Raw genomic sequence first — 27,591 nt, forward strand, 5'->3', positions numbered from 1 at the left:
CCCTGGATAGAGGTAAATCTCAGCTCCAAACAAATACAATCTCAGATGTGCCCTGCTTTATGTAGCACAGTAGTAACACTAACAATTAGACTTTTACTGTCGAGCCCTGGATAGAGATGAATCTCAGCACAAAATAATTACAAGCTCAGATGTGCCATTCTTTAGTAGCATGATAGTAACAGGAACAATTAGATTTTGTACTGTGAAGCCGTGGATAGAGATGAATCTCAGCTCCAAACAAGTACAAGTTCAGCTATGCCCTGCCTTTTGTAGCACTGTAGTAACAGAAACAATTAGACTTTGTACTGTGGAGCCCTGGATAGGGACGAATCTCAGCACAAAACAATTACAAGCTCAGATGTGCCATTCTTTATGTAATACGGTAGTAACAGAAAAAATTTGATTTTGTACTGTGGAGCCCTGGATAAAGACCAATCTCAGGGCAAAAGAATTACAAACTCAGATGTGGCCTTCTTTATGTAGCACGGTAGTAACAGAAACAATTAGATTTTGCACTGTAGAGCCCTGGACGAGGACGAAACTCAGCGCAAAATAATTACAATCTCAGAAATGTCCTTCTCTATGTGGCACGGTAGTAACAGAAAAAAGTTTGATTTTGTACCGTAGAGCCCTGGATAGACTGGAAATTCAGCACAAAACAATTACGAGCACAGATGTGCCCTGCTTTATGTAGTTGAGTAGTAACAGGAAAAAAATATATGTTGTACTGTGAAGCCCTGGATAGAGACGAATCTTAGCACAAAACGATTACAAGCTCAGCTGTGGCCTGCTTCATGTAGCACGGTAGTAAACGAAACAATTAGATTTTGTAATGTGTTGCCCTGGATAGAGACGAATCTCAGTGCAAAACAATTACCACCTCAGAAGTGGCCTTCTTTATGTAGCATATTGTAACAGAAACAATTAGACTTTGTACTGTACAGCCCTTGATAGAGACGAATCTCAGTGCAAAACACTTACAAGATCAGATGTTCCCTGCTTTATGTAGCATGGTAGTAACTGAAACAATTTGATTTTGTACTGTCGAGCCCTGGATAGAGACCAATCTCAGTGCAAAACAATTACAAGCTCAGATGTGCCCTGTTTTATGTAGCACAGTAGTAACAGAAAAATTTAGATTGTATGCTGTGGAGCCCTGGATAGAGACGAATCTCAGCACAAAACAATTACAAGCTCACATGTGGCCTTCTTTATGTAGCACAGTAGTAGCAAAAAAAAAATTAGATTTTGTACTGTAGAGCCCTGGATAGAGGCAAATTTCAGCGCAAAACATTTACAAGCTCAGATGTGCCCTGGTTCATGTAGCACGGTAGTAACATAAACAATTAGATTTTGTACTATGGAGCCCTGGATAGAGACAAATCTCAGCGCAAAACAATTACAAGCTCAGATCTGGCCTTATTAATGTAGCACAGTAGTAACAGAAAAAATTTTGATTTCCTACTGTAGAGCCCTGGATAGAGGCGAATCTCAGAGCCAGACAAGTACAAGCTCAGATGTGCCCTGCTTTATGTAGCACGGTAGTAGCAGAAGCAATTAGACTTTGTACTGTAGATTTCTGGATCAGATGTGCCCTGTTTCATGTAGCACGGTAGTAACAGAAAAAATTTGATGTACTAGAAACAAATCTCAGCACAAAACAACTACAAGCTCAGATGTGCCATTCTTTATGTAGCATGGTAGTAATAGAAACAATTCGATTTTGTACTGTGGGGCCCTGGATAGAGAATAATCTCAGCGCAAAACAATTACAAGCTCAGATGTGGCCTTCTTTATTTAGAACGGTAGTAACAGAAACAATTAGATTTTGTACTGTAGAGCCCCGGATACAGACAAAAGTCAGCGCAAAACAATTACAAACTCAGATATGTCCTTTTTTATGTGGCACAGTAGTAGCAGAAAAAAATTAGATTTTTACTGTAGAGCCCTGGATAGAGCCGAATCTCATCTCAAAACAATTACAAGCTCAGATGTGCCATTCTTTATGTAGCACGGTAGTAACAGAAATAATTTTATTTTGTACTGTGGAGCCCTGGATAGAGACCAATCTCAGCGCAAAATAATTACAAGCTCAGATGTGTCCTTTTTTTAGTAGAAAATTGTAACAGAAACAATTAGACTTTTTACTGTACAGCCCTGGATAGAGACAATTCTCAGTGCAAAACAATTACAAGCTCAGATGTGCCATTCTTTTTGTAGCATGGTAGTAAGTGAAACAATTAGATTTTATGTTGTGGAGCCCTGGATGGAAACGAATCTCAGCGCAAAACAATTACAAGTTCAGATGTGCCAATCTTTATGCAGCATGGTAGTAACAGAAAAATGTAGAATTTTTTACTATAGAGCCCTGAATGGAGACGAATCTCAGCGTAAAACAATTGCAAGCTCAGATGTGGCCTTCTTTATGTAGCACGGTAGTAACAAAAAACAATTTCGATTTTGTACTGTGGAGCCCAGAATAGAGACAAATCTCAGCGCAAAACATTTACAAACTCAGATGTGCCCTGCTTCATGTAGCACGGTAGTAACATAAACAATTAGATTTTGTACTGTGGAGCCCTGGATAGAGATGAACCTCAGTGCCAAACAATTACAAGCTCCGATGTGCTCTGCTTTATGTAGCATGGTTGTAACAGAAAAAATTTAGATTTTGTACTGTAGAGCCCTGGAGAGAGACGAATTTCAGCGCAGAACAATTACAAGCTCAGATGTACCCCGCTTTATGTAGCATGGTAGCAACAGAGAGAATTACATTTTGTAATGTGGAGCTCTGGGTACAGACGAATCTCAACGCAAAACAATTACAAGCTTAGATGTGCCCTGCTTTATGTAGCATGGTAGTAACAGAAACAATTAGATGTTTTACTGTGGAGCCCTGGATAGAGAAGAATCTCAGTGCAAAAAAATTACAAGCTCAGATGTGGCCTTCTTTATGTAGCATGGGAGTAAGAGAAAAAATGTAGAGTTTGCACTGTCGAGCCCTGGTTTGAGACAAATCTCAGTGCAAAACAATTAGAAGATAATCTGTGGTGTTCTCTATGTAGCACGGTAGTAACAAAAGAAAATTATATTTTGTACTGTAGAGCCCTGGATAGAGATGAACCTCAGTGAAAAACAATTACAAGCTCCGATGTGCTCTGCTTTATGTAGCATGGTTGTAACAGAAACAATTAGATTTTGTACTGTAGAGCCCTGGATAGAGACGAATCTCAGTGCAAAACAATTACAGGCTCAAATGTGGCCTACTTTATGTAGCACGGTATTGCCAGAAAAAAAATTACAGTTTCAAAGATGCACTCCTGCATGGAGGCCTGTTTCCTGGTGTCTCTGTCTGGACCACACTATTATCAAAAGCTGTTGATCTGCTGGAAGGTCTATTTCATAGCCACACAGGATCCTCTCCATCTAAACTATCTGACTTACAAGCAAGCGCCTAGCTAACTATCTCACTCTCTCAGTATCCAGGAGCAGCAGCAGGAGCAGCTTCTCTGCGCCGTTACACTGTCAAAACGGCGTCAAAACAACATACCCGCTCTTTATATGGAGAGAGACATGTGACTTCGGCAGCCAATGACACAAGCCCTGACGTTGAGGATGTTTCCTGCGCCCTGATTGGCTTGCCGGAATCTGCACACATTAATTTAAGGAAAAAAAAATATGAATAATAGTCCAGCGCTCCTCTGACCTCTCTCTACCACCTCCCCTCATCAAACACGCCCCCCTCGCTCATCATACAGTACCACTATCCTAGCCAAAGTGCAAAAAATACACTAGTGGAAACGCGATAATTTACCGCACTTTGTCCAAATTTTGCCGATTTTGAGTACTAACACTTGAGTGTCCCATCACGAATCCGAATATGCAATATTTGTGCTGAATTTGCAATTAACGAAAGTTTTTCGAACATGTTCTCTCATCTCTAGTATGGACATCATGCTGAATTAAAGGACTATGATGGCCTTCATACTATATATAAAGGGTTGTGGAGGCTAGCATTAGCATACTGCATATAGTGTGTTGTGGGGGACATCATACAGTATATAGGAAACTTTAGGGGCCATCATATTCCTTTTAGGGGACTGTAAAGGCCGTCATACTGCTTATTGGGGAACTGTGTTGGCCATCATACTGCTTATAGGAGATTGTGGATAGAAGACTGTAAGGATATAATACTTCACATAAGGGGCTGTGATGGCATTCATACTATATATAGAGGGCTGTGGGGGCCATCATACTGCATATAGGATCCTGTGGTGCCATCATACTGTATATAAGAACCTGTGGGGGTATCATACTGCATTTTGGGGGTTGTGTGGGGCCACTATTCTGCATTTTAAGTGCTGTGGAGTCATCACACTGTATATAGGGGACTGTAAAATCCATAATAGTGCATATAGGGAGCTATGAGTACATCATAGTGTATATAGTGTATAGTATGTACATATATAGAGATGTGGGGGAAACATACTGTATGCAGAAAGCTGTGGGACCATCATATGATGTATAGGGGTCTGTGGGTACGTAACACTTCATGTAGGGGGCTGTGAGAAGCATTAACTAATATATATAATTGTCTTATCCCATCTGTCTGTCTGTCCTTCTGTCCAGGAAATCCCACGTCGCTGATTGGTCCGGCCGCAGCAAATCAGCGACGCGGCATTTCAGAAAAAGATGGCGGCCGTTAGCGGCTCATCTGCCGCACGGAGGTCAGCGGCAATGCAGCCGGGAGATGCAGCCGGCTGTTCGCAGCATAAGTCCCCCGACCGGAGGCGCCGCTGACCTCCATGCGGCTACCTTCGGGAGATCAGCGGCTACGGCCGCTTATCTCCCGACGGCAAGTGTGACGCCCCCCCCTCCCCTCTCCTCCCCTCTCCCCTCCCCACCCTTCCCCTCCCCCCGCTTACTCAGGGCCCTGGCGCCATACTTACCCCTCCCCGTGCCTCCTCAGCAGCTCCTGTGTCTTCCGCTGCTGCACTGTGACATCTCAGGTCAGAGAGCGCTGTGACGTCTTTACACTGCGCACTCTCCTGAGCGGTCACAGTGCACAACGGGAAGATGCCGGCTACGCTGGAGTCCGGAGCAGCAGCTGAGAAGTGAGGTGAGTATTGGATTCTTTTTTTTATTGTATGGGGGCATAGGGCATTAAATGGTGGGGTGGGGGTGTGTGACATCGTGGAGGGGCCATTATAAGCGAGGGGGGGGTGACATCCTGCATGGGCCACTATGGGGGGGATGTGACTTCCTGCATGGGGTATTACATAGGGGGGATGATAATTGGGCATTATATGGGGGGGGGGTGTGACTAGAGATGAGCGTTGTTCTACTCGAACTGTTTGCCAATCTCAAATTCGAGCTGTTTTGGGCGGTGTTCGAGCCGTTCGGCGAACACGAACAATTTGAGAAAAATTCGGCTGTTCGAGGTTATGTTCGATAACTGTTCGTGCACCAAAATCATAACTGGATTTTTTCTCAGTAATGATGAAAATTAATGTTAATACGCAGTTTGAGTGTACAGCGGGGTGGGGGGAGGGGCAGGGGATGGATCTCTGCAGGAACAATGAAGATCTCCATTTTTTTTTTCTCTTTCCCGCATTTACAGTGGGGAGGTGCAATCTGTCAGCCTATCAGCAGCGCACACACGGAGCGAAGTGCTTTTTTTCACACAAGCAAGGGCATGTGCCATTGGCAGTGTATGTCACATGTCCTTGCCCTATAAGACCAAGCCATTTTCCCCGTCGCCACCATTTTCTCACTGCTGCAGCTGCGTGTTAGACGGCACCGCTGTTGCTGTGTGCGCTATACCTTGTTAATTTCAAGCCAATTTTCGCACAAATCTACAGATAGCTTGGGAGTAGGTAATAGTTGTGATTGCAGTCCTTTTAAGGACTAGGTTACAGCATTTCCTACGACTTTTATCAGGGAGGTCTGTGCTCTTAAATAGATAGGTTGTGGGAGTAAAGACTAATTGTAATTGGAGTCCTTTTCAGGACTAGGTTACATGAGTTCCTATCAGTTTTTGCCAGGCAGGTCTGTGCCAGTGCTGTGCAAGTTTTTTTCACAGCATTTGGCTGAATCTAGCAAAGCTAATCCTTTTTGGCCTATTGCAGAGTGTGTTAGTCAGTGGAGTAGCCTATCTGTGTTGCAAGATATACCACCTGTGTATAGAATACCAATTTTTTTACTGCACCTAGTGAATTAAAATCTTTTGGGCATAGCATCATTCTATTAGTCCATCTATACTGACCTCCATCAGGTTGCAAATTAAAACTAATTTTTATCTGCATCTACAGTACCTCTGAAAAAATATTTGGGCTTCTAGCAGTGTGTGGGACTTGTTCTATTAGTCCATCTATACTGACCTCCATCAGGTTGCAAACTGAATATATTTTTTTCTGCATCTACCTCTGAAAAAATATTGGGCTTCTAGCTGTGTGTGGGTCTTGTTCTATTAATCCATCTATACTGACCTCCACCAGGTTGCAAACTGAATATAATTTTTTTCTGCATCTAGCTCTGAAAAAATATTTGGCCTTCTAGTAGTGTGTCGGACTTTCTCTATTAGTCCATCTATACTGACCTCCATCAGGTTGCAAATTAAAAATAATTTTTATCTGCATCTACAGTACCTCTGAAAAAATATTTGGGCTTCTAGCTGTGTGCGGGACTTGATGTATTAGTCCATCTATACTGACCTCCATCAGGTTGCAAACTGAATATATTTTTTTCTGCATCTACCTCTGAAAAAATATTTGGCCTTCTAGTAGTGTGTCGGACTTTCTCTATTAGTCCATCTATACTGACCTCCATCAGGTTGCAAACTGAATATAATTTTTTTCTGCATCTAGCTCTGAAAAAATATTTGGCCTTCTAGTAGTGTGTCGGACTTTCTCTATTAGTCCATCTATACTGACCTCCATCAGGTTGCAAATTAAAACTAATTTTTATCTGCATCTACAGTACCTCTGAAAAAATATTTGGGCTTCTAGCAGTGTGTGGGACTTGTTCTATTAGTCCACCTATACTGACCTCGATCAGGTTGCAAACTGAATATATTTTTTTCTGCATCTACCTCTGAAAAAATATTGGGCTTCTAGCTGTGTGTGGGTCTTGTTCTATTAATCCATCTATACTGACCTCCATCAGGTTGCAAACTGAATATAATTTTTTTCTGTATCTAGCTCTGAAAAAATATTTGGCCTTCTAGTAGTGTGTCGGACTTTCTCTATTAGTCCATCTATACTGACCTCCATCAGGTTGCAAATTAAAAATAATTTTTATCTGCATCTACAGTACCTCTGAAAAAATATTTGGGCTTCTAGCTGTGTGTGGGACTTGTTGTATTAGTCCATCTATACTGACCTCCATCAGGTTGCAAACTGAATATATTTTTTTCTGCATCTACCTCTGAAAAAATATTTGGCCTTCTAGTAGTGTGTCGGACTTTCTCTATTAGTCCATCTATACTGACCTCCGTCAGGTTGCAAACTGAATATAATTTTTTTCTGCATCTAGCTCTGAAAAAATATTTGGCCTTCTAGTAGTGTGTCGGACTTTCTCTATTAGTCCATCTATACTGACCTCCATCAGGTTGCAAATTAAAACTAATTTTTATCTGCATCTACAGTACCTCTGAAAAAATATTTGGGCTTCTAGCAGTGTGTGGGACTTGTTCTATTAGTCCATCTATACTGACCTCCATCAGGTTGCAAACTGAATATAGTTTTTTCTGCATCTACCTCTGAAAAAATATTGGGCTTCTAGCTGTGTGTGGGTCTTGTTCTATTAATCCATCTATACTGACCTCCATCAGGTTGCAAACTGAATATATTTTTTTCTGCATCTACCTCTGAAAAAATATTGGGCTTCTAGCTGTGTGTGGGTCTTGTTCTATTAATCCATCTATACTGACCTCCATCAGGTTGCAAACTGAATATATTTTTTTCTGCATCTACCTCTGAAAAAATATTGGGCTTCTAGCTGTGTGTGGGTCTTGTTCTATTAATCCATCTATACTGACCTCCATCAGGTTGCAAACTGAATATATTTTTTTCTGCATCTACCTCTGAAAAAATATTGGGCTTCTAGCTGTGTGTGGGTCTTGTTCTATTAATCCATCTATACTGACCTCCATCAGGTTGCAAACTGAATATATTTTTTTCTGCATCTACCTCTGAAAAAATATTGGGCTTCTAGCTGTGTGTGGGTCTTGTTCTATTAGTCCATCTATACTGACCTCCATCAGGTTGCAAACTGAATATAATTTTTTTCTGCATCTAGCTCTGAAAAAATATTTGGCCTTCTAGTAGTGTGTCGGACTTTCTCTATTAGTCCATCTATACTGACCTCCATCAGGTTGCAAATTAAAACAAATTTTTATCTGCATCTACAGTACCTCTGAAAAAATATTTGGGCTTCTAGCTGTGTGTGGGACTTGTTGTATTAGTCCATCTATACTGACCTCCATCAGGTTGCAAATTCAAAATAATTTTTTTCTGCATCTAACCCAGCCAATAGTTTTGGCCTAATACCACAGTTTGGCCACTCAGCTCTGCTCGGTTACCATCCATTGTTTTTTTGTGCAAACAACTCCAGAGTTGTGAATTAGTTAACCACCAAAATGAGTGGAAAAAGGCCTGCTGCTGGTGGAAAGGGGAATAGGCGTGTTGGGAAGGGGAAAAAAGGTTGTGTCCGTGGGGTAGGTGTTAAAGCAACAGTAACATCTGCAGAAGAAAGACCATCTTCCAGCCAAACTAAAATGTCTACTTCTTTTAGCGGACAATGTGATAAGATCCCTTTCTTACGGCCACGCCAATCGCTACAAATTCCAGATGAGGCACAAAAACAGCAGGTGCTTCAACGGATATCAAGTGCTCCTTTAAGTGGGCTCTCCTCCACTTCAACTTCAACATCACAAATACTCCAGTCCTCAAAGGTGTCACCCAAATCGCACTTGCTTCCTCACAGCTCCCAAATCTCCAGCTGCCCGTCTGAGTATGAGGTAGAACAGATGGTTGAGTCTGCAAAGCTGTTTACTCATACTATAGCCTGGGAATCAGAGGTCGACTCCAGCGCTTCTGTGAATCCAGAAGAGGAAATGATCTGCACTGATGCCCAGAATCTTTATGAGTCGGATCCAGGACCAGACGCAGAAGGTTCTGACCATAATGTAGACCCTCATTCCCAAACTGTAACTCCTGTTGGTGGAGACAATGAGGAAGACGATGATAAGACTCAAATACCTGATTGGAGCGACAACTTTTGTTTTTTGTCAGGGCAGGAACAGGTTGGCTCTGAGGACGACGGGTGTGATAACGCACAGGGTGATGATGATGAGGTCGGAGATCCCACTTACTGTCAACCCACAGTCAGCCAAGAGATGAGGTCAGCAGAGGAGGTGGAGGAAGATGCTAGTGACGACGAGGTCAGGTTGCGCCTTCCTGGACAGAGACGTAGTACTGGAAGCACGTCAACAACTGCATCCTCAAACACAACTCTGCCTCTCACCACAAGTCGTGGTGGCTCTTCAGGTCGCATGGGTGCTAAGCCTTGCATAGCCTGGGCATTTTTTCAGATCGATAAAGATGACCCAACTCATGTTATCTGTAACATTTGTCAGCAAAAGCTAAGTAGAGGCCAAAAAATACATAGTTTGAGTACTTCATGCATGAACCGGCACATGGACATGAAGCATAAGTTGCAGTGGGAAGCTCAGTGTGCTACAATGCGGCCTAGCCGGCCGGGCCAACCGCCGTCTGCCATATCTTGTGCATCCGCGGCCTCTTCATCCTCTGTGACTGGGGGGACAGCAGTCACACCTGTTTTGGGGCGCAGACCTGCCACCTCTTTACCCGCAACAGCCAGCGTGATTGGCAGGTCATCATTTTCTTTGGAGGTGGTAACACCAGCTGGTGTTGAGCGCTGTCCGACATCGATAGCACCACCTTTGGATGAAGGCAACCTAACATGTCCGCCTGCATCTTCCTCACAGACCGGCAGTTTGCCGGGGACACCCTTATCAACCCCGTCTAAGCACAATAGCCAGCCCTCGGTCCCTCAGATGTGGACAAGTAAAAGACCATTTCCTCCTAGCCATGAGAAAGCTAAGAGGTTGAATTTCACCATCTGCAAGCTCTTGGCTACAGAAATGCTGCCTTTCCGCCTGGTGGACACAGAGGATTTTCGAGACCTTATGTCCGTCGCAGTGCCCCAGTACCAGATGCCCAGTCGGCACTACTTCTCAAAGAAAGGTGTGCCTGCGCTCCACCAGCATGTCACACACAACATCACTGCTTCTTTGAGAAACTCTGTGTGTGACAGGGTGCATTTCACCACAGACACTTGGACGAGTAGGCATGGACAGGGGCGTTACATGTCGCTGACTGGGCACTGGGTAACTATGGTGACAGCAGGACAAGGGGCTGCTGTCCAAGTCTTGCCGTCCCCACGAGTTGTGCGTCAATCCTCTTTATGTCAAAGTTCCTCCACTGCTTCTGCCTCCTCAACCTCCTCTCGGTCTTCCACCTGCACCCAAAGCCTGTCTGGTCATGCCACAAGCTTTCTAACTGCGCAGAAGGGATCCTGCACACCTCCTTACTATGCTGGCAGTAGGGCTCAACGTCATCAGGCGGTTTTTACATTGAAATGTCTGGGAAATGTGAGTCACACAGCTGAGGAGTTGTGGTCAGCTCTGGAGAACCAATTTCATGAATGGTTGTCTCCACTGGACCTGAAACCAGGGAAGGCCGTGTGCGACAATGCTGCAAACCTGGGTGCGGCCCTTCGCCGGGGCAATGTCACACACGTGCCTTGTATGGCTCACGTGTTGAACCTGGTTGTCCAGCAATTTTTAGCCCACTATCCCAGACTAGATGGCCTTCTGCAGAGGGCACGGTCGCTGTGTGCTCACTTCCGCCGTTCGCATCCCGCAGCTCAGCGACTTACATCTCTACAGAAGTCGTTGGGCCTGCCACTTCACCGGCTAAAATGCGATGTGCCTACCCGGTGGAATTCAACTCTGCACATGTTGCAGCGACTGTGGCAGCACCGACAAGCCCTGGTGCAATACGTTCTGACGTATAGCCTGGGCCAACGAGATTCAGAGGTGGGGCAAATCACGCTGGAGGAGTGGTCTCAGATCAGGGACCTATGCACCCTTCTGCACAGTTTTGAAATGGCGATGAAGATGTTTAGTGCTGACGATGCCATTATCAGCATGACTATTCCGGTGATTTACATGCTGGAGCACATGTTAAACAGAATTCGGAGTCAGGTGGTGGCACAAGAGGAGGTGGAGGAAGTAGAGGAGGAGGAGTTGTATGCGGAAGGGCTAACATCTGCAAGGTCCAGAAGGTCGGCAGCACCAAGGCGGCAGGCATGTGAGGGTGGGGGAGATGGTTTCACCAGGGCGCATGGTAGCAGCCAAACTAGTGAGGAAGGTGCAGGAGCCCAGGAAGAAGTGGAGGACGAACTGATGGAAGACTCATCAGATGAGGGAGAACTTGATCACATTTCTGTTGTGCGAGGTTGGGGGGAGAGGACAGAGGAAGGAAGCATGATTGTTACCTCGCCACCAACACAACAGGGACTTGGTGCTCCTGGATGCGCAACACACATGAGTGCCTTCTTGCTGCACTACCTGCAACATGACCTTCGAATTGTGAGAATTAGAAATAATCCTGACTACTGGGTTGCCACACTGTTAGATCCCCGGTACAAAAGTAAATTTGCAGAAATTATTCCTGCCATAGAAAGGGATGCACGCATGCAGGAGTATCAGCAGAGACTGTTGCAGAATCTTACATGTGCTTTTCCACAAAATACCAGTGGTGCACGTAGTGAATCTCACAGTTCCAACTTGCCAACCGTGGGACCGTCAAGTGTTCAGCACTCAAACCGTAACAGAACCACAGTATCTGCTGGTAACATCAATTTTGCGGAATCATTTCACCACTTTTTTAGCCCATCCTTTGCAAGGCCACAGGAGACAAGAAGTCTGACACATAGTCAACGCCTAGAGACGATGGTACAGGAGTATCTCCAAGTAAACATTGAAGCCACGACTGTGTCACTGGACCCTTGCTCTTTTTGGGCTTCCAATCTGGATAAATGGCCGGAGCTAGCCACTTACGCCTTGGAGATCTTGTCATGCCCCGCAGCCAGCGTTCTGTCTGAACGTGTGTTCAGCGCTGCTGGTGGTGTGCTGACAGATAAGCGCACGCGGCTCTCCACTGATAATGTAGACAGACTCACGTTCATAAAGATGAACAAATCATGGATCCGAAACGACTTTTCTACCCCTGTGTCATCCTGGGGAGAGTAAAAGCTTGATGATTGGTTAAAATCACCCTACCAAACGTTTTAAGCTTTCAAATTACTAATCATGTTTATCTGTATCTTGACTGGAAAATAATTTGGGCTTTGTAGCAGTGTGCAGCACTGATCCTATTAGGCCATCTATAATAAGCTCCACCAGATTTAAAATTAAAAATAATTTTTAGCTGCATCTAGCCCGGAAAATAATTTTGGGGCTCCGAGATGCGCAAGACACATAAGTGCCTTCTTGCTGCACTACCTGCAGCATGACCCTCATATTGTCAGAATTCGAAGTAATCATGACTACTGGGTTGCCACACTCTTAGATCCCCCAAACTATTCGATCAACCTTTTCATTTTAATAAAGACCAAAAAAATGGTCATTTTTGAAATTATAAGCATTAGCAGGTTGTTAGAAACTGAAATCAAACAGTTTTCAACTCAAAACTTTATTCTAGGTGATGTTACATTTTCACATAGGACCCCTTGTTCGAAAGGAGCTTCTGAACTCTCTCGTCCATTGAATTTGTCAGGTTTTGGATGGTTTCTGCTTCAATTGTTTTGCATGAGGACAGAATACCCTCCCAGAGCTGTTGCTTAGATGTGAACTGCCTCCCGCCATCATAGACACTCCTTTTAATGATGCTCCAAAGGTTCTGAATGGGGTAGAGGTCAGGGGAGCATGGGGGTCACACCATAAGTTTGTCCCCTTTTATGCCCATATCAGCCAGAGATGCAGATGTTTTATGTGCAGCATGAGATGGTGCATTATCATGCAGAAAAATGATCTTGCTGTGAAATACACGGTTCTTCTTCTTGAACCATGGCAGGAAGTGCTGTTTGAGAAAATCCACATACATTATGGAGTTCATCTTTAGCGCCTTCAGGGATCCTAAAGGGGCTGACAATCTCTCTCCCCATGATTCCAGCCCAAAACATTACTCCACCTCCTCCTTGTTGGCGCTGTAGCCGTGTTTGCGTGGGGTGTCCATCAACCAGCCATCCTCCACTCCATCCATCTGGACCATCGAGCGCTGCACGGCACTCATCCGTGAACAAAACAGTTTTGAAATCAGTCTTCATGTAATGTTTGGCCCACTGGAGCTGTTTCTGCTTGTGTGAAGTGGATAGAGGAGGTCGACAGGATGGCGTATGCACAGCTGCAAACCTCTGAAGGACCCTGCATCTTGTTGTTCGGGGGACGTTGGAGGCACAAGCAGCTTCAAAAACTTGTCTGCTGCTATGACAAGGCTTTTTTGCTGCTGCTCTTTCAACCTGACGTAATTGCCTGTAGGAAAGAGTCCTCAATTTGCCCTTATCAGCACGCACACGTGTGTACTGTGAATCAGCTACATACTTCTTGATTGCCAAGACACTTCATCCTGATCATCGCACAATGTTGATTGTAGTCATGCCTTGACCTAAACACTCCACAATTTGTTGCTTCTCAGCAGCCGACACATCCTTTTTCTTTCCCATTTTGGCAGAAAATGTAGGCTGCTTAATAATGTGAGAGAGCCTTCTTAAGTAGTCTTGCCTTTCATTGGACACACCTGCCAAACTAATTAGCACAGGTGTCTGCAATTGCTTACAGTGATATAAAGAGCCCTGACACACATCACCATCAATGAGTTTAACTGACAAACAAATTCTTCCCTTATCACTCCTAAACACTTTTTGCATAATAATTTGGAACGCAGTGTACATGTGCTTTTCCACAAAACACCAGCGGTTCACGTAGTGAATCTTACAGTTCTAACTTGCCAACCGTGGTCTGTATGGAATTGTTCAATAAAGGGCCCAAAATTAAGATAACATAGATGGGAGAGGTCTTTATGAATAGGAATTCCTAAGTATTTGATACCCTGTGAGGGCCAGGCAAAGGGAAAGTTGGACTGGATGGAATCCTATATGGATTTGCGGAGGGAGACATCGAGGGCCTCAGACTTCGCTGCATTGATTTTAAAATTTTACCATGTAACAAAGTGATCTATTTCAGCCATAACAGCATGGATGGATATATGTGATTGAGTGATATATACTAGGACATCATCAGCAAATAGAGAGCACTTGTACTCGGTGCCTCCCACCTCAATCCACCTAATATTGGGGTTATGGCGAATTGATGAGAGCAGGTGCTCCGTCACTAGGATGTATAAGAGAGGGGACAGAGGACATCCCTGCCTTGTCCCATTGGTGATTGTGAAAGGTGATGAAAATGTTCTGACGCACCCCCTGGGCCTTGGGACACCCGGAGCCGGACCCTTTTTGGTGGATGCTGGTGGTTGTAGTCTTCGTGGCGGCGACCCGGTTCCGTGGCTCAGGGCGGTCAAACCAGTGGCGGAACTATTTATGTGGTTTTGATGTTTAAATGTCCGACTACGCCACCCGTGGATTGCGGTCAGAGTGAACCGCCGCTACAGGGCAGACCGCTGAGGCTGGTGTTGTGGGTGCAGCAGAGCGTAGCATAACTCCCCACGGGAGGAGTATAGCCTCAGGGCAGTGTATGCGGAGGATGGGGGTGATGGTGCAGGGCAGCAGCAGTAACGACACGGAGTCAGTGATGCAGTCCAGGGCCTTTACTCACAGTTCTTATTATCCAGACCACGTCTGCAGGTAACGGCTGCCCACGTCGTACTGTGCTCACCAGGTGAGGGGCTCAGACAACTCCCAGATAACTTTGGAGCACTTCACAGGACCCCCTTTGTGTGTCCTTTGTCTGGCCTTTCTTACCAACACTTCTGTCCGGCTGCCTCGGGCCTCCTCTTGGTAAACTTGGCGCCAGTTTCCCTGACCCTATGTGGTGCCTTCCTAGCGGGTGTAGCGAGGGGCTGCGCCACATAAAATGTCAGAGCCTCCGGTTTCTAGCTGAGGGTCGTTTCCTGCCTCCACTAGTTCGGGGACCGGTCTCCCCCTTTGGCCTGACCCCTCCACGCAGGTGGATTCGGGCGTGCGGTGGCGACTCGCCCGTCCGCACCCCTGGGATCCCTTCATTCCTCGTTCCTGGAGCCTTCTCCGCTCCTCTTCCTTCCTTCTCCCTCTTCCAGGCCTGGGCCTCTGTTACTAGGCCCGCCTCCGGAGCAGAGCTCATGCAGAGCCCCTGCTCCCTGCCACTTCTGCTCAGACTTCTCTGCACTGAACTAAGATGGTGCCCACCTTTTATACTCCCTTCTCAATGCACCCAGGAAGTGCTTCCTCCCTGCTCCTGCACTACAGGGTTCCCCTTCCTCAGTGTTCCCTCCCCTCACTCCAGCCAGGGACAGGGACTGTCGTGCCCATCTCAGGGGCATATTGGTCGCCCTGCCCCACGGCAATGTGGTGTAATGCATGCAGGTGTCGGGTCCTGATCCACACTCCATCCTTACCTGAGAGTGAGATATCACACCTCTGGGTGAGGTGCAATACGTCTGTAGCAACCGAGCCCTCAGGGTGCTACAGTTCCATTTATCTTCAGCCTAGGTGACGTATTGCGATACAGGGCCGTGATTTTGGCTATAAAAGGGTCCCCTAGACCCCTACCCCAAGCTTTTTAAGAGAATCATATATGGCGTGCCAGGAGACTCTATGGAATGCTTTCTCAGCATCCAACGAGAGTATCTAATTACAAATTTTTAACTGCATCTAGCCCAGGAAATACTTTGTGCCTAGTAGCAGTGTCTGCTAGTCAGCGGATTATCCCGGCTGTTAAGCAAGCTACACCACCTGTAGTTTAGACACTTAATTTTTTCAAAGGAAATGCTTCGGGACCATGGGATACTCAGTGAAGAGCATCAGGAGGCACCCCAAGGCATAGGGGCTGGGACTGGCAGTAGGATGCCTTGCGGTGGACAGCTGAGCTCGATCCTTATAAAAGCTTTTTAACTGCAGCAGCTTTAGTGGACGCTACTGGAGCTGGAATTACGCGGCTGCTGGCATGAGACTTGCCCTCCAATAGATCCTTGTAAATGGATTTAAAGTGTATTCATTCAAATTAGAGAGACAATTTAAATTAAAAAGCTTAGAGCTGCCTCCACCACAGGGGGGCTCGCTCGACCCACCAGCGGACAGGCACCAGTATTGGGAGAGGGGGGCTGGCCATCAGGGTTCACCGCGGCTCTGGCACAAACCCGGCGACACGGAGGTGGCACGGGCAGGAGCGGACTGGCCGTGTCGGCTTCTCACTTTTTGGATTTTAGAAGGGCATGACATGCCTATATCTGTGTCTCCCCCTCCTTTTACTCCTCCACCTCTTTTATTTTCGCATGACTATATGTACTTGTCACTTTTCCATGTGTTAGTTGTGTCTTCTGAGCAGTTTGTCAGCTTTTGGACACCTTTGAAGGTGTTTTCTATGTGTTTCTATGTGTTTTTGTTTGCCTGCCATTGGTTTTAACGGTGTTCGAAGGTGTTCGACGAACAGTTCGACGAACAGTTCGGCGAACACACGGGTGTTCGACGAACCGAACCGAACTCGAACACTACGGGGGTGGCTCAACACTAGGTGTGACATCCTTCATGGGGCATTATAAGGGAGGGGGGGATGTGACATCCTGCATGGGGCATTATAAAGGAGGGGGGGATGTGACATCCTGCATGGGGCATTATATGGGGGGGAGTGACATCCTGTATGGGGCATTATAAGGGAGGGGGGATGTGACATCCTGCATGGAGCATTATATGGGGGGGGGAGTGACATCCTGCATGGGGCATTATAAGGCAGGTGGCGACCAATCAGCGATATCGGTGCCAAATTTAAACACCGCTCTGATGATTGCTCGCCGCCGCCTGCGGCGACCAATCTGCGAATGTGGCGCCAAATTTAAACACGGTCTCCGGCCAATTTGCGGCAGATTTAAAATAAGTACGCCACCGTCAGGAGACATATTCTAGAATACCCGATGCGTTAGAATCGGGCCACCATCTAGTACTCTATAAAGAGGACTGATGGGGGCCAACATACTATTTATAGTGAGCAATGGAAGACAACATACTGTATATAGGGAGTTGTGTGGGGATCATACAGTTTACTGGGAGCTGTGAGACCACCATATTGTGTATAGTGAGCTGTGGGGACTACCTGCTTTATATAGGGGGATGTGGTGGCCATTGTACTACATATTAGGGGCTTGAGGATATCTACACTGCACATGGGTGGCAGTGGGAGCTATCACGCTGTATATTGGGGCACTGTGGGAGCCATCATGTTATATATATGAAGATGTGGAGGCCATCATACTGCATAAAGGAGGCTGTGGGACCATCAAAATATATATAAGGGGATGTGGAGACCATCATACTGCATTTTGAGGGCTGTGTGGATATCATACTGCATAAGGGGTAGCTGAAGACCATCATACTGCATATAGGAACCTGTGTAGGTAAATCATATTCCCTTTATTTAACAGTGGGGGTCATTATACTGCATTTAGGGGTTTTGAAGGTTATCATACTGCATATAGGGGAGCTGTGGGGGCCTTCTTTCTGCATATAGCGAGCTGTGAGTGTCTTAATAATGAATATAGTAGATGTATGTACATCATACTGTATATGGGGGGATTGTAGTGGCCTTCATACTATATACAGTAGGATGTGGGGGCCAGCATACTTCATATAGGCTGTGTGGGCCATCATACTGTATATATGAATCTGTGGGGGCCTTAATACTTCATATAGGTGATGTGGGGCCATCATACTGCATATAAGGGGCAGTAAAATCCCTCTTAGTGCATATAGAATCATAGAATGGTAGAGTTGGAAGGGACCTCCTGGGTCATCTGGTCCAACCCCCTGCTCAAAGCAGGATTCACTAAATCATCTCAGACAGATGTCTGTCCAGCCTCTGTTTGAAGACGTCCAGTGAAGGAGAACTCACCACCTCTCGTGGCAGCCTGTTCCACTCATTAATCACCCTAACTGTCAAAAAGTTTTTTCTAATATCTAATCTGTGTCTCCTCCCATTTAGTTTCATCCCGTTGCTTCTAGTCTTTCCCTGTGCAAATGAGAATAAAGATGATCCTTCAACAATGTGACAGCCCTTGACATATTTGTAGACAGCTATTAAGTCTCCTCTCAGTCTTCTTTTTTGCAAGCTAAACATTCCCAAATCCTGCAACCGTTCCTCATAGGACATGGTTTGCAGACCAGTCACCATTCTGGTCGCTCTTCTCTGAACTTGTTCCAGTTTGTCTATGTCTTTTTTAAAATGTGGTGCCCAAAACTGTACACAGTATTCCAGATGAGGTCTGACCAAAGAGGAGTAAAGACCGATAATGACTTCACGTGATCTAGACTGTATGCTTCTGTTAATACATCCCAGAATTGTATTTGCCTTTTTTGCTGCTGCATCACACTGTTGACTCATGTTCAGTCTATGATCTATTAGTATACCTAAGTCTTTTTCACATGTACTGTTGCTTAGCTCTATTCCTCCCATTCTGTAGATGCTTTTTTCATTTTTATTGCCCAGATGTTGTACTTTGCATTTTTCCCTGTTAAAAACCATTCTGTTGGTTGCTGCCCACTGCTCCAGTTTATTTAGGTCTTTTTGAATCCTCTCTCTCTCTTCTCTAGTATTAGCTATCCCTCCTAGCTTTGTGTCATCAGCAAATTTAATCAGTTTACCCTCAATTCCTTCATCTAAATCATTGATGAAGATGTTGAACAATACAGGTCCCAGGACAGAGCCCTGTGGTACCCCACTTGAGACATTCATCCAGCTGGATGTGAAGCCATTTACAACCACCCTTTGAGTCCGATCACTAAGCCAGTTATGAATCCACCTAACAGTTGCCTGGTCCATTGCATACTTGGTCATTTTTTCAATAAGGATGGTGTGAGATACTTTGTCAAATGCTTTGCTGAAGTCAAGATATACTATATCTACAGCATTTCCCTGATCCACCCAGTCAGTGATTCTGTCATAGAAGGAAATTAAGTTAGTCTGACATGACTTGTTAGTTACAAACCCATGCTGACTCTGGTTAATCACTTCATTCTTATCCAGGTACTTACATACATGATGTTTAATAATTTGTTCAAAGATCTTTCCTGGTATAGAAGTCAGACTCACCGGCCTATAGTTCCCTGGGTCCACCTTCTTCCCCTTTTTGAAGATAGGAACAACATTTGCTCTTCTCCAGTCTTCTGGGACTTCTCCTGTTCTCCAAGAATTTTCAAAGATTATGGAGAGTGGTTCTAAAATTTCTTCTACGATCTCCTTCAGTACTCTGGGGTGTAATTCATCTGGACCTGGAGACTTGAACTCATTTATGTTAGCTAAATATTCCCTCACAATCTTTCTGTTTACAGATAACTTGGATTCTTCTATTCCTTTAAAAGGACAGTGAAAATCAGTTGATGTTACATTTTCTTTCTGAGAGAAAACAGATGCAAAATAGGAATTAAAAAGTTCGGCCTTCTCAACATCCTCTCTTACCATTTCTCCATTTTCATCCTGTAAAAATCCTATAGCATCTTTGACTTTTCTTTTACTTTTGACATACCCCCAAAATCCTTTTTTATTGCTTTTGACATCTCTTGCAAGCCTTAATTCATTGTCAGCTTTAGCTAACCTGATACGTGCCCTACAGGATCTGCAGACTGCATTATAATCTTCTTTAGATATGCCTCCCTCTTTCCATTTAATAAACATTTCTTTCTTTCTTTTTAGCATGTGTTTAAGTTCTGTGTTCATCCATCCTGGTTTCCTTAAATGCTTCCCATTCTTCCTACTTTTCGGGATTGTTAACGATTGTGCTTTGAGAATCTCATTTTTAAAAATTTCCCATCCTTCCTGGACATTTTTGTCCTTAAGGACATCCAGCCATTGGATCCCTCCTATTCTCTTTCTGAGTCTCTTAAAATCTGCCTTTCTAAAATCTAACCTTGAAGTTTGAGTCTTCACATGTCTTCCTCCTCTAGTTATCCAAAATTCTATAATAGCATGATCGCTGCCTCCTAGGGTCCCAGCCACCTTTACCTCCTCAACCATTTCCTCCCTGTTTATAAGGATTAGATCCAAAGTAGCAGATCCCCTTGTTTTCTCCCCTACCTTTTGGAAGATAAAGTTGTCAGCAAGAGAGGATAAGAATTTGCTTGACCTGTTAGTTTTAGTTGAGAGAGATTCCCAACAAATGTCTGGATAGTTGAAATCTCCCATGACCACTACGTCATATTTTTTGGAGAACTTGGTCATTTGATACATAAAGAGTTCATCCATATCTTCAGCTTGCCCAGGTGGCCTGTAGTAAATGCCTACAATGGTGTCCTTTCCGTTGTTCTCTCCTTGTATTCTTACCCAAACAGTTTCCACAGAACTCCCAGTCTCTGAAGCTTCAATCTCTGTGCAGATATACGCTTTTCTAACATACAATGCGACACCTCCTCCTCGTTTATCAATTCTGTTTCTTGCAAATAAGTTGTATCCTTTTAGCCTTTTATTCCAATCATGTGTATCGTCCCACCAAGTTTCAGTGATTCCAATGACATCATATTTCTTTTCCTGCATTAGTAGTTCCAATTCTCCTTGTTTGTTGCCCATGCTTTGTGCATTTGTATAAAAACATTTTAGCTTGTGATTGGTTTCTCTTCCTCCCATATTTTTATTTAGATTTTTTTGTCTTTGTTCTTTCTTTCCACTTCCAGTAGCAGAGATCTCAATAGTATTTGTCAGCTGTATGGCTTTTTCTGGCCTTTTGCTTCCCTTCCCACATTGTTCTAGTTTAAAGCTCTCCTGATGAGTGTAGCAAGGCGACTTCCAAATACATGTTTTCCAGTCTTCGTAAGGTGCACCCCATCTCTAGCAAGTAGTCCATCGTATAGGTAATTCATCCCGTGATCCAGAAATCCAAATCCTTGTTGACGGCACCATCGACGTAGCCAGTTGTTCACCTGTAGAATCTTATTCCACCTCATTGTTCCATGGCCATCCACTGGGAGGATGGATGAGAAGACCACCTGCGCTCCCAATTCTTTCACTTTCTTGCCTAAGTCTTCAAAGTCACTGCAGATGGTTTCCAGGTCCTTTCTTGCGGTGTCATTTGTCCCCACATGTATTAGCAGGAATGGGTAGTGATCTGTAGGTCTGAAGAGTCTTGATATCCTGTCAGACACATCTTTAATTTTTGCTCCATGAAGACAGCACATTTCTCTTGAGGTTATGTCTGGTCTGCAGATAGCGGCCTCTGTTCCTCTTAACAGGGAATCCCCCATGACCACCACTCTTCGTTTTTTCTTCACAACATTCTTCTTTCTCCATCCAGGAGGATTCTGAGGACTTACAAGGTTATTCATTGCTGGCAAAGTCTTATCTTGCTGTATTTCTTCAAGGTTCTCCTGCGTGAGAGCCTGGTACTGGTTCCTGAGCAGTATGGGTGCTGGCTGCCTCTCGATCCTCCTGCTTCTCTGGGTCACATGCTTCCATTCCTCTGTTTCGTCAGGTGCAGTTCGAATTTCTTCTCTTTCTGAATCATGAAGAGATAATTCTGCTCTGTCTAAGAACTCTTCACCTTCCTTAATGATTTTCAAGGTAGTTAACCTCTCTTCTAGATTTCGCAACTTTTCCTCCAACAGGGACACAAGCTTGCATTTCTGGCATGTGAAGTTTGGCTTTTCCACTGGCAAGTCTGTGAACATGTAGCAGGATATGCAGCTCACCAAATGGCTCCTGGACTCTTCCATGTTCTTATTGTTAATGTTCTGAAAACAGTGAAAAAAGCTTAAATATAGGGGACTGTGAGGACATCATGCAGTGGAGAAGGAGCTATGGGGACCATCATATTGCAAATAGGAGCTGAAGTGATCACAATTCTCATTATAGGGAGTTATGGAGGCCATTATATTGCATATATAGTGCTGTGGGGGAAATATACCATCTATAGGAAGCTGTGGGACCATCATACTGTGTATAGTAGGCGGCAGGGACATAAATCTGCATATAGGGGGCTGTGTGGCCTTTATACTGAAAATTGGGGGGGGGCTGTTGGTACTTTCCTACTGTATATAGAGGGCTGTGAGGGCCAACATACTGTACTTAGCAAGCAGTGGAGGCCAACATACTCCTTATATAGGGCAGGGGGCATCATAATGCATATAGGGGGCTTTAGGGGCCCTCATACTGCATATAGGTGGCTGCAGACCCATATACTGTGTATGGAGGACTGTGGCAGCCATCATACTGTATATAGGGGTGGTATGAGGATCATAATACTTAATTTTTAGAGTTTTGGGGTCATTATTCTGCATGTAGGGGTCTGTAGGGTCCATCATACTGCAAATGGAGGGATTTGAAAACTTCATACTGTGTATGGGGGATGTGGAAGCCATCATACTGTATATAGGGGAGCTGTGGGAGCCATCATTCTGTTTATAGGGAAGCAGTGAAGGTCATTATACTGCATATAGGAAGATGTGAGGACCATCATACTGTACATAGGGGTCTGTGGGGCTAGTATACTGCATATTGGGGGCTGTGAGGACATTATACTGCATATTTGGGGCTGTAGAAAATATTCTCCATATAGGGGGCTGTGAGGTCATCATACTGTATAAATGGAACTCTAAAGGCATAAAAATGTATATATAGGAGCTGTGGGGTCATCATAGTACATGTAGGGAACTGTTAATGCCATTACACTGTTTATGGGGGGATGTGCAGGCCATAATTCTGTATATAAGGGATATTGGGCCATCATACTGCATATAGAGAGCTGTTGGGTGATCATACTATTTACAGAGAGCTGTGAGACCATCATATTGTGTATAGTGGGTTGTGGGGATATCATACTGTATATAGGTAGGTGTAGAGGCCATCATCTAGCGTATTAGATGCTATATTCTATGAGAGCCATCATAGTGTATATAAGAACTTGTAGGGCCATCATACTGCATATAGGAACCTGGGGGGCCATCACAAACCGTTTAGGGGACTTTGGGAGCCAGCATACTGCATATAGGGAGCTGTGAGTTCTATGATTCTGTGGATACCATCATAATTCATATAGTGAGCCACCATACTGAATATTAGGGGCTGTGAGGACAACATTTGGCAAATAGGGGATGTGGTGGTCATCATACTGCATATATCTTATCTATGGGGCCAAAAAACTTTATATAGGAAGCTGTGGAGGCCATCATACTATAGAGAGTGTAATGTAGGGGCCACCATACCTCATATAGAAATCTCTAGGGCCATCATTGCATTTAGGTGACTAAGTTAGCCATCATAATGCATATAAGAGGCTGTGGAGGCTATCGTATTGCATTTTTGGGAGATGTGGAGGCTTTCCAACTGCATATAGGGAGCTGTGAGGGCTGTATATGGGGGATTGTGGGGGCCATCATATTGGCCAGCTTTCTGCATGTAGGGTGCTGTGGGAGCCACCATACTGTATATAGGAACTTGTCTGGGCCATCACACTGCATATAGGGAACTGTGAGGTTATCATTTTACATATTACGGACTGTGGGAGCCATTACACTGAATATGATCGGCTGTTAGAGCCTTCAAACTGCTTTTAAGGGACTGTTAAGACTATAATATTGCATACAGGGAGCTGTGGGGGCCATCCTAGTGCATACAGGGGACTGTAGGGGCCATTAAACTGCATAAAGGAGACTGTGGGGACCATAATACTTTATATAGAGAGCCATCATACTGCAAATTATGGTCTGTGAGGATATAATTTTGCATATAAGGGGCTGTGGTGATCATCATAGTGTGTGTAGGTTAGATATGGGGGCTATCGTACAGTATATAGGAAGCTGCAGAGAGCATCATACTGCATAGAAAGGAATGTGGCGCCATCATAATGCATATAGGAACCTGTGGGGCCCTGATATTGCATTTAGGGGCTGTGGTGGCCATAATGTGTATGGGAAGCAGTGGTGGCCATTATACTGCGAATGGTTGTTGTGGGTCATCATTATAAGGAAGCACAATCATTATTAATCATCATGATTAAAGAGAAGGAGACATGTATTATTATAAGAAAGCATGGAAGTTATACTACATAAAGGAGGATGGTGTGGAGGTTATAGTTCATAAGGGCGGATAGTGTGGCAGTTATAGATCATAAGGGGTGTAGAGGCAATATTTTATAGGTAAGTGTGGAGGCTTTGTACAGCAAGAGTGATAGTGTAGGGGTCATATTTTGTATGGGGAACACAGTGAGGGGCAGTTATTATTCCGGGGTACGTCGTAAGTCATTTATTTTAATTTAGGGACATAATAACGGCACTGATATTTTTAAAGGTATCTTGTTGGGATATGCAGCAGAAATTCAGAGAAGATGGAAGTCTACAGAGAAGAACTGTGGATGTCTAAAATCATTATGAAGTGGGACCAAATGAGACAAAAGGGGTGAGAATGACTCTCTAATCAGATATATCATCAACTATAAGGTTCCTGGATGTAAATGTTTATTTCTGATGCTGCCTGTGTCTAGTCAGTACTTTGGTTCCTATATGGTTTTTGTCAGATGTTGACTGGTAACAACAACTTCTAGTATATAATTTCCATTGTTAATGAGATACTAGGAGCTGTAGGTCCATTTGACACCAATGTATATTGTGGGGACTGACATGACATTGCTATGATCTCTGCACTAAACTTGGTGCTGTGTTCATGTACTGATGTTGATGCTGGTGATATTTTCATGTACTAATGATGTTTCTGATTCTATATTCCTGTACTTATAGTACTTGTGTTACATTCTTCTACTGCTAGTTGTTCAGGTGATGAATTCATGTACTGATGGTGTATCTGGTGCAGTGTTCCTGTACAGATGGTGGTTCTGGTGCTGTTTTTATGTGCTGATTTCAGTCTATGTGATTGAAACACAGCTTTAATGTCAATGTGATATCACTATAGAAACAGATGGTAATCTGGTAATAACAAACAGCCTATTAATTTGATTTTGAAAAAAATCACTGACCCTGGCAAAATTGAATTTCAGGAGATTTGATCATCTCTAGTAAACATACTTGGAAAAGCCAGCTGGCTTTTCCTTGCCCTGCTCTAGTTGACTGACAGGTCTCTCACTATATGTGTGTGCTACTGTATGTCAGATTAAAACATACCTAACTGCAATCATGCAGCCAATGTCTGATTCATGTTGACCATGTTTGGGCAGCATGAATCTAATGACAGGTTCCATTTAAACAAACACCAGAGTAGAGGTTGAGACACTTCACTGGAGCAAGTAAAGGAGAGTAACTGCTCATTTTTTTATTTTCATGTAACACAAGCTAATAGAAAATAATTATTATTCATGAAAAACCTGTCTAAAAAGTAGGTTTACGTATTATTGTTAATTGATTTTCATTTTTCAACCTATGTTCATTATATGGATCCTTCACGTCACAGATACATGAGGTCCAAATATTTTTTCACCCGACCTAAAAGTGTGTTTCTGAAACAGAATGAACCTTACTCCATTTCACTGTCTAGATCAGGTGAAAATATATTTGGGCCACTCAACAAGGCATCACCATGTTGATATCCTTGTTTATTTTGGACCTGCCACTAGGTACTTTGCTAGATTTTATTCACAGGTGGCGCAGCAGGGAGCTTAACTTCTCTTTAATTGAGGCACCATGGTGGGGAGGGTTACACAGGCATGTACACTATGAGGAGTGGCAGATAATGAGCAGTGGTAGGACTAAAATGAAAGATTCTTGGAAACTATTACTAATATTTGAAACTCATTGTTATAGCAAAGTGAAAAGAAAACTATGTAAACTTAATTCTTCTAGGTATACTCTCATTCCAACATCTGTGATTTTGGGATTTGGAGGTGCACCATTGTGGGCTGCAAAATGTACATATCTGACAGTGAGTGGAAATCGATATGCTGAGAAAGTTGGAAAGGTTGGGAAAGATATTGTCAATCAATATTTTGGACTTTTTTTTCTAATATTCCAATCCTCAGGCGTATGGGGAAATTTAATCTCATCTTTAATATTTGGACTAACACCAAATGAAGGTAAATATAGTAAAAATGTATCACTCAATATAGAATTTTTGATAAATAGGTAATTGTTTAAAGTAGAATATGGAATAGCAGCAGAAAAAAACTACATAGTTACTGTATAAGTATGTTCCAAATAGCCACTTAAAATGTAAATTCTCCTTTGAAAGTCATTTTAAATTTTTATGTAATTATATCCTGTATTGCATACAAGTTTATTGTATTGTATTACATTGTATATTTTCTGTGCTCTATCAATGATACGGTTACAGAAGACATTGTATTCTTTTATCTTAAAGACAATTTGACATGTAGAAAATAGTATCTGATCTGCAGGCAGGAGGTTATAGAGCAGGAGAAGCTGATCAGATTGATATGCAGTTTCTGAATCGCATGCCGATGCTACTGTGCACGCACGGGCGCTACAGGAAAAAGAAACTCGGTTGCCGAGAGATGCTACTGAGATGCTACTGTGCATACGCGGCGCCATATTGCTGCACCGAAATTCTTTTTCCAAAAGCAAAATGGCGCCCGCGCGTGCACAGTAGCATCTCTCGGCGGCCATTTTCGGACATGTAAGTTTCACATAGGCAGAGAAATTACAAAGGCAATTGTGACGGGTAGATACCACACATAGTGTTGTGCTTGAGAAGCATCCAGCAACCAGGGGAGTTAACAGGGTGCAGCTAAGGGGGAGTGGCAGGTCTGCCTCAGGAGACTGAGTAGAGTCAGTTCTGAGTTGGGGAGCAAGCTGAAAAGATGCAGACCACTTCAGCAGGCTGACCAGGGTCCAGGGACACTACCCCACTGCACCTGCCACCCGGTTGTTCGGCGTATCTACAGAAGAAAGTAGTGGAGCAAGGAGTTATCTGCAGCAGAGCAGGGATCAAACACCACGTCTGAGAACTGGGCTTATCCTGCCGTTCAACCCCCCCCCGTACCTCACTACACTAAGGTTAAAGCCAGGGACGCTGTGGACCGGGGACTGCTGGTAGGAGCACTGTGCTAATGGATGGACTGTGTGCTGTACTGTACTACTGAAAAGACTGTGTGCTAGTGTGCTGCTAAGGAAACTGTATTGTTGTTGCTGGAGCCTGTTGCTCAAAGGACATTTAAGTTGCACTGGCCGTGCTTCATTAAACGTTACTGTTTTATCATTCAGAAGGACCCTTGTCAGATGTGTCTGTGCAAGCAAATGAATCCATTGTGTGCCTGAGAGAAGTTGTAGCCTATGGTCGCCCTGACTAACGGTTCCCCCAGGATTCCAAAGAATTCATGAAACCTGCCTCGCCCTATCTGAATCTAGCGGCGT

The 27,591-nt window shown here is 44.1% G+C and overlaps 1 protein-coding gene across 4 annotated transcripts in view; it reads left to right on the forward strand.

Moving 5' to 3' along the window:
- LOC141258396 (protein unc-93 homolog A-like) overlaps positions 1–27,591 on the forward strand; it is a 397,098-nt gene that overhangs the window by 125,985 nt on the left and 243,522 nt on the right. For 2 of the 4 annotated variants that reach the window (XM_073673394.1, XM_073673397.1), the window contains exons 3-4: positions 24,563–24,670; positions 26,065–26,294. In XM_073673394.1, coding sequence (XP_073529495.1) covers positions 24,563–24,670; positions 26,065–26,294 — 338 coding nt within the window. The remainder of the gene's footprint in view (positions 1–24,562; positions 24,671–26,064; positions 26,295–27,591) is intronic. The other 2 variants (XM_073673396.1, XM_073673398.1) reach the window with 1 other exon arrangement.

The sequence above is a fragment of the Phyllobates terribilis genome, unplaced genomic scaffold (genome assembly GCF_046119375.1).
Source record: "Phyllobates terribilis strain yellow unplaced genomic scaffold, ASM4611937v1 Scaffold_3__8_contigs__length_932513732, whole genome shotgun sequence".
Taxonomy (NCBI): Eukaryota; Metazoa; Chordata; class Amphibia; order Anura; family Dendrobatidae; genus Phyllobates; species Phyllobates terribilis.